Here is an 8,457-nt window from a genome sequence, read left to right on the forward strand (position 1 = left end):
GTACAAATTCATAATGAATAATCCCTTTGATACCAAAATGGTTAGCCATATCGTTGCAACAAGTTTGTGAACATAATTGTCAGACCTTGTATAGATGAGAACCCTGCAGAAAGGACCTGTCAAAAGTTACAGTCGGATGCAACATCCTAAACTAGAGACCTAAATTGGTCCATCTTAGATTAGAGTTCCTTAGGCAACTCCACCCTAAATTACATCAACCACCAAATGTATATGAGTGGTAGATATCATGTGGGTGTATTTTGTTAGACAGACATGCTACACCAACTGAAGAAGCGACTCTAAAACAGCTACCTATGCGTATGATATTCAGCCTGCATTCTCAAGAGTTGAGAATTTAGTATTTTCCTTGCAAAGCTCTTCCCTATTTCATTTTAAAATTTGAATAATACTCCATTTTTATCATCATTAAAAGATTTGGGAAATTTAAGATCAAAATTAGATTGGGTAATTTATCATACCACTTCAAAATATTTTGATGTGAAAAATGTGCTAATTTACCTTTGGTTTTGCAGGCTATTAATCTCCTCTCTAACAACTCATTTATCAGTTACCTCAAAAAGCTACAATGTATTTTTCTTTTTACTTTCAGGAGACTTAAAAGAAACAAAATTAATCACATAAAGGAAAATGCTTTTGCATCTCTCCAGAAACTACATGAATTGTAAGTTTGATTAAATATGTATTGACAAAAATTTTCTTTCTACTATTTTAGTTCATACTTGTTACACTTATACTTTCATACATTAAGAAATATTTATTATCTCTTTTCCTAGCATGATTTATATACACCTGAAACCACAAAGGAATTCTGATAGCTTATAAAAGATGTACATTAAAGAAAAATATAAAATAAATATTTGAAGAAAGTGAGGTAAAGGAAACATAGATGCAGAGAAAGAATAAAGCTAGGGTAAATTTAATAAATAAAATACATCCTACACCACTCTGTTCCACTGTTAGAGGGACAGCAAATGTGTCTTTTAAGTTTTCTAAAGAGTTAGGATTCAGAAACCATAAAATAAAAGGACTTCACTTTTCTGATTCTGAGATCAAAGGATATTCTTAGATCCATAAAGAAATTAGACACNGCCATGGGTAACATCCCAAGGTATAATATTGGAAGAGAGAGATTAATTAAATCAGCTATTTGCAATGTCCCTTTTAAAAAATCAATGACACAATTCCAAAGGGCATTAAAACACTGTGATAAACCAAAGCCTTGTGGTTCAAGCACATAGGAGCTGATTGTCAGAATAAAATATGTGTAGAATAATGGATGAAGTGCATGTCTTTCAGACAATTCTTTTTTTGTTTGTATAATTTTTTCGGTTGAGTTTTTGCTAATGTTTGGGCTTGCAACTAATTTGATTTTGTGTTTTCTGGAAAGAATCTAGAGTGTGGACAGATCTAATGTTTTGCCCATTAGCTTGGCAGAACACTGATTTATTAAAATGTTTCCATAAGAATTCAAGAACCTATCTAGGATGTTTCTCTGGACACTTTACCTGCATACTGAGACAGGTGAAGGGATACATACGCCACAAGCAATAACATTCCCCAGGAAACAATCCTGCATTCTGCTCCAAGACATCAATAAACAAGCTATAGAAATCACAACATTTTTTTCCATAACCATTAGCCTATAACGTTTTTTGGTATGCAATGCCTCATTCACAAAACACGCAAGAAAATCTCAATACGTAGATATTAGAACCAAGCCTCTGTTGTAACAACTCCTGGTATCTGGCAATTGAACCCTGTCTTCAGCATGTAGGACATTATTTTATTTTCAATAGTAGGAAAAGAATCATGTCAGTGAAACAAAGGCATTATCTAGCCATTAAAATACAAGTTAATCGAGGGATTCATACTTCCCCTCATTTTATCCTACTTGAAACCACTATCCGAATATAAGATGGCAATTCCTCTAAATCCTAACCCTCATGGTGGCAGTAAAGTGAGTACCAGTAACCATTGATGAACATGGAACACAAAGAGCTTAGTTCATAACCACTACTANCTTCCTTCAAACATTAGCACCCTGGAAAGTCATCCTGGAAAAACATATAGACTTGGTATTTAATTATTGGGCTGTCGGAAAAGTCATGGCATATTTTTTCAATGTTTTTCGTTGCAAAAATTCGTCATGACTTTTCTGACAACCCAATATATGACATGAAAGGGAAAAAATAAAGACTCAGAAAAGGGCTGGGGTAGAAACAAGGAAAAGGGGTTTCTATACCTTGCAAACATCCATAAACGGTAAAACTATTTCAATTTTTTTCTTCCAGGTACCATCACCTCTTGGGTAGTGATTTTTATTCTGCCCATCAACAGTGCTTTGAACCCAATTCTCTATACTCTGACCACAAGACCATTCAAAGAAATGATCCATAAATTTTGGTATAACTACAGACAAAGAAGACCTATGGACAGCAAAGGAAGTCAGAAAACATATACTCCATCATCATTCATCTGGGTAGAAATGTGGCCGCTGCAGGAGATGCCACCTAAGTTAATGAAGCCAGCTTTTTTCACAGACCCCTATGATTTGTCACTAATTTCTCAATCAACCAGACTCAATTCCTATTCATAACTGACTTGGAACCCCATTTCTACACAGAGAATACTGTGGAATGCTTCGTAATGGATTTATTAGTATAAAATGAATGCCACAAAATTAATAATTTATAAACAATGGCTAAAATAAATTAGCTCACAAAGACATGAGGTTATTTGAGAAAAATCAAAGTGACTGATGCCCATATAAAAGGAAATAAATTATATTGATAATTTTGATATACTAGCACATATTTTCCTTGGGAAATTAAGAGAAATCTATTTCAGAAAGATTCATTCTTTTTTTTTTTTTCATTTTGCATTTATCGAATACCCACTAAATACATGGCACTGCAGTAAAGTCTTGGAAGTAGACGGCATGGAACTTTTCATTTTTCAATTGTGTTTAACTACAACAGAATATACAAAGTTCATCTGCAGCTCCTAGTTTAAGGTAGAGCTTTGTCTGTCATGCATATCAGCAAACATAAGAATCACAGACACTTTTAAATGAAGATTTAGGGTTAAGAATACTCAACTATAATAGCATCAGAGAAAATGTTTGCAAAATACAGATATTGTTTTAAGAATTCATCTTAATGCTCTTCAAGTCTTCATACAACACAATACATATATTGCTATTAAAAAGATGCTCTGATATAAACTCAAAGCAGCACTTCTCTGTCACTGCCTGCCCAGTTGTCTTTGCGCTTTAAATGAGAACCACCACATGGTATTGGAAAATGAGTAAAAGTATTGCAAAGGGTTGAATCAGAAAGGGAGGATGAGGACAGACATTTTCAATCAATGGAATAGAATTTGAGAGTCCAGAAATAAAACACATTTACAGTCAATTGATTTTCAACAAAGATGCCAAGACAATCATATGAAGGACAATGTTTTCAACAAATGATCCTGGGACAAATGGGTATTCACGTGTAAAAGAACGAAGTTGGACCCCTACCTTACATCATATACAAAAATTAACTCAACATGAATCAACAACCTAAATATAAGACATAAAAGTCGTAGAAGAAAACATATGGGTAAATCTTCAAGACCTTGGATTTGGCAATGGATTCTTAGATAGGACAACAAAGCATGAGCAGCAAGAAAAGGAAAAGAATAAATTGGATTTCATCCAAATTAAAAACTTTTGTGCATCAAAGGACATTATCAAAAAAGTGAAGACAACCTACAGAATGAAAGAAAATATTTGGAAATCATATATCTGAGGAGGATTTAATAAGCAAAATATTTAAAGAGCTCCTACAACTCAAGAAAAAGACAAGCAACTCAATTAAAAAATGGGCAAAGTACTTGATCAGGCATTTCTCCAAAGATATACAAATGGCCAATAAGCACATGAAAAGATGTCTAACATCACTAATCATTAGGAAAATGCAAATTAAAATACAATAATACTTCATACCTACTAAGAGGGCTGTAAGGAAAAAATAGGTAAAACAACGTGTTGACAAGGATGTGTAGATTGAAACCCCTTCCACAATGCTGGCTTTAATGTAAAATGGCGTAGGCACCGTAGAAAAGTTTGGTGGTTTTTCAAAAACTTATAGAATTACCAAATAATCCAGCAATTTCAGCCCTGGAAATAAACCCAAAAGATTTGAAAATAGGACTCAAAGAGATCCTTGTATGCAAATGCTCACTGCAGCATTATTCACAGTAGCCAGAAGATAGAAACAACCCAAGTACCCATCAACTGATGAACAGATAAATGTGGCACGAGCATACAATGAAATATTCTTTAGCCATGAAAAGGAATGAAGGTCTGACACATGCTACAATGTGATGAATGTGAAATAAGCTAGACGCAAAAGGACAATACTAGAATAAGCAAATCAGGGACAGAAAGTTTACTGTATGTGGGAGGGCTGGGATAGTAATGCCTAAGTAGAGAGTATCGTGGGCAAAAAAAAAAAAGTTCTGAAATTGATTGTGGTGATAAATAACTATGTGATTATACTAAAAGCCACTGAATTATACACTTTAGATTGGTGAATTTTATGGTATGTGAATTGTATCTCAATAAAGCAGTTAAAAGGAAAAAGAAAGAAGAGCTAGAATGCACACGTTCAGGAACTTCAGGAGGGAAACGTCTATATGTACATGTTTTACTCTAAAGACAAAGTAGTTGTCATCAAGCAATGGCTTTACCTTCTGTTTGCCTGGGCCACCAGATCATAAGATACTAACATTTTAGCTATTCTTCTGGTCTCTGAGCTATAGGAATATTTTTGCTTTCATAATTGGAAACCTTTAAACAGGAATAAAATATCTTCAAGTAGTTTTAAACACACCAAAAATGTTTGAAANTGTGTCACACTTCAGTTCATATATTTGAGTCGCTGTTATTCCTATAGATCTATGTTATATGGTGAACCAGTAATCTAAATGTTGGGATAGACTGAGTAGATTAAGGACCAGCATTTACTTTTGAAAGTATATCCCTAACCTCAGCTAACTCTGCTCTACAAACTTTCACCATAAACCGAATGATAAGATAAAAGAGGTGCAATAAAAGAATACCTTCATCATAACCATGAAAAAGAGACTGATAAAACAAATTTTTTGACAAGTGTTGCTGCTCAGATTAGGCTCCTGATGGTGACATAGCATCACATCGGAGGAGAGCTCAAGTAGGGTCTGTATTCAGCTCCCTGAATTCAGAGTTGACATCCAAGGGCAGCCTGTGGGTCTCCCTCTGCACTGGCCCATGTGACAATATAATACAACAAACAAGGGTATTCTCAGTGGGAAAGGCTATTGAGAATTTTTTCTGGGGAGCGTTTAGGCAAGGGAGGTAGAGGCTAAATATTGTTTTTGGCAGTACCAGCTTCTGTAGCAATAATAGGATCTTCTGTAGCAAAATAGGGTCATAGCACTTAGAGAAATGCCATTGGTAACTCTGGACAGATGTTTGATACAGCTTACTGTTAAAGCTCTGTTAATAAAATCAGTATTTACCATAACAGAGGTTTTCAATTTGACTTCTCATTCTCTTCACATTTCTCAGGATGACATATGGGCCTATATGAACATGTGACACAGATGTGACTCAAACAATTTTTACTATTAACACAGAAAAAGAAACATTTAATATATATAAATGTTATTTCAGCCATTATGTAAGTGGCACCATGTAAGATTCAATATAAAATAAACAGTACATTAGAAAAGATTTTTATTAGAAAGCAAATAATTCTCAATTTATTTCTGTCTGTGATTAAAATTTAGCTTTACTATCTTTTATTTTTATGTTTCAGGGACTTTGAAGGCAACCATATCCATAATTTAAGAAANCCCAATTCCCTAATAAAATCTTTAAAAAAAATTTTTTTTTCCAATTCATTAAAAACAAAGTAACTTCTTTAGAATTATTACATTTACAATTTAGAATTATTACTTACAAAACTCTAACAGTAATAGGACAGGGCCATAATACTGATTACTTTAAAGTGAGCAATCAAAGATACAACATCAAATGCAAGAAATATTATGTGTAGAAGCAGTTAATCTTAGAAATAAATAAGGAGAAAATATGCATTCTTTCCAGACATGCTTTCATTTTCTAAAGTAAAAGTTTTTTTTAAAAAGCCTCATAGGAGGGCAAAAAATATTTATCATATATTTTTAAAAGTTGTCATCAGTTCAAGTTCAAATCCCTGTAACAAAAGAGAACGTTTTCCTTCAAGTCAATGAGGTTCTGATTCAAATATTTTTTAGAGAAACAATTGTAACCTTCATGCTAAAAACGGGAAGAAAAAAATTGATTTTAATTGTTAACTCTTTTACTTAGTGACTTTTGTGATACCAGTCTAGGTGCTGGGGGTAGGGAAGTAAATAAGATACAATGATTGGTTCGAGGGAACTTGGCCTAATGGAGCTGGATCTGACATTGCTAACCTTAAAGTTACCTTTCTTAGCCCATAAAATGAAGCTTAACTTCACACTCTGTCATTCATGGTATCTTCCTGCAAGTCAAATAGAATAACGGTCTACCAAGTTTGCTACTGGTAACACTGTGGTATTACATCTACTGATGAAATTAACTTTCATAAAAGACTTTATGAAAGTTTAGAGGGCAGAAATACTGGCCAGCATCAAAAATAACATCAATACTAACAACCGTCACCCCAATAAACTTTAATTAAAAAATAATAACATCAGCATTCTACTTTCACAAAAGTGAAGAAAACCAAGAAAAATTTCATTTTGAGTATACAGAACTACATGTGCAAATGTAAATGAGGAAGTATGAGTTATTACACAGCCAAATCAGTTGTCTGTCTTCAAAGAATCATAGCCTTCTTTCAAGAGGTCCCGCCATGTTTTAAGGAAACGTGCATTTTCTGTACATTTGAAGGCAAGCTCTTCCACTTGAGCTGATACTGCAGATGTGGCTTCAAGAAGTTTGGTTAATGAAAATGCTGCCTGCAATTTAAAAAAAAAAAAAAAAGGTCAAGCAATGGAAGTTTATTTTTTAAATCCTCATTTTATAAGGAGTCTAAAAATAGCTTAAAACCTTAAATCCAATGCCCAAGTTATTCTTTAAAAGTAAAAAAAATTCTTCAAACTAAAACACCAGCTCTTTCAGGGTACCTAAGAAATTCCTTAATATGAAGTAAGCGTTGAGGAACTATGTCTGCTAGAAAGATATCCATTATGTATGAAACATGACAAGTCAGTTTTATTTTTATTTTTTTAATTGAAAATACACTGGAGTCTCATTTTATTCATCCAGAGGACTTGGACCCCTTGACACTAAGGACCAGAAGTACCTGAAAGGCTTCATCATAAACAACTCTTACTGATATTTGGGTAACAAGGGCACTGTTCACTATTTTTACCTGTGAGCANATAAAACACTCTGACTAAATTAAGCAAAACAGAGTTTATTGGAAGAAAATGGTGTAGCTCACAAAATTCAAGAAACAACTCAAGGAACAGACTTGAATTGGGCAGAAACCATGGCAGAACTAAGGATCAGGCAGCAAGAGTTAAACCACAGGACAGTATACTGCAATTGTCGAGCTTGTATCTTGTGTTGCTGCAATACTTTATACTCTAAAGATCATTTACATTTTTTGCCAGAGTACCTGGCTTTAGAGGCAAATCAGACTAATGTGAATCCTAATTTTCACATTTACTTGAAAATTTCCTAGCAAATAATTTGCCTACCTTGAGACTCTTTCTCCTCCTGGTGATACCAATACCTACCTCATGGAGTCGATAGAATTTATTCCTGAAACAGAGAAAATGCTCAATAAACAGTGTTGGTATTGGTGATACCACAGTAGTAATTACTGATTATCCAGGTGGTATCTTTATCAACAAGGGAGGTCTCTATTGGTGAAAGAATTCACTCAACAAATATTATTGAACACCTTATTATGTACCAAAATTTAGTGTGAGAGGTAGTCATGCTAGCAAGTAGTCACAGATGACATAACTTCTGTAATAGAGAAGCCACAAAAGCGCACAGGAAAAAGCATTTATTTAACTGGCTCTTCCCCTGAGAGTCAACAAGCAAGACCAGTTGCAGCCACAGTAGGAGTGATATAACCAGTGCATTTACGTGGACTAAACACTAAAAACCCTGTGAAAGTTTCCTTGCCTGATTCTCTTGATCACATGCTAGCAGGTTATTTACATTCTCAGACATGTCTAACACTTGGGGATTCATTATGTCTATTTGCTGCTCTCGCCCACACATTCTTTTGCAAACTAAATCAAGTTAATGAGACTTAAACTTAAGTTTAAAGCTTCAGAATCCGTCATGTCTTACATTCCTCTGAGTCTCATACTAAGACATTTTCCTTCTGAGAAAATGCAGAAAGTAAATATTAATGGATC

General features: G+C 34.1%; 2 protein-coding genes across 2 annotated transcripts in view; one reads left to right on the forward strand and one right to left on the reverse strand.

The window, feature by feature from the left end:
• The window catches only part of RXFP1 (relaxin family peptide receptor 1), an 83,989-nt gene extending 80,389 nt beyond the window's left edge, over nucleotides 1-3,600 (forward strand). The window contains exons 9-11 of the mRNA XM_019667496.1: nucleotides 621-682; nucleotides 2,059-2,096; nucleotides 2,313-3,600. Coding sequence (XP_019523041.1) covers nucleotides 621-682; nucleotides 2,059-2,096; nucleotides 2,313-2,617 — 405 coding nt within the window. The 3' untranslated portion in view covers nucleotides 2,618-3,600. The remainder of the gene's footprint in view (nucleotides 1-620; nucleotides 683-2,058; nucleotides 2,097-2,312) is intronic.
• Nucleotides 3,601-5,910: 2,310 nt separating this feature from the next.
• Nucleotides 5,911-8,457, reverse strand: part of CUNH4orf46 (chromosome unknown C4orf46 homolog) — a 20,990-nt gene continuing 18,443 nt past the window's right edge. Inside the window, exon 2 of the mRNA XM_019667516.1 lies at nucleotides 5,911-7,035. Coding sequence (XP_019523061.1) covers nucleotides 6,880-7,035 — 156 coding nt within the window. The 3' untranslated portion in view covers nucleotides 5,911-6,879. The remainder of the gene's footprint in view (nucleotides 7,036-8,457) is intronic.

The sequence above is a fragment of the Hipposideros armiger genome, unplaced genomic scaffold (assembly GCF_001890085.2).
Source record: "Hipposideros armiger isolate ML-2016 unplaced genomic scaffold, ASM189008v1 scaffold_498, whole genome shotgun sequence".
Classification (NCBI taxonomy): domain Eukaryota; kingdom Metazoa; phylum Chordata; class Mammalia; order Chiroptera; family Hipposideridae; genus Hipposideros; species Hipposideros armiger.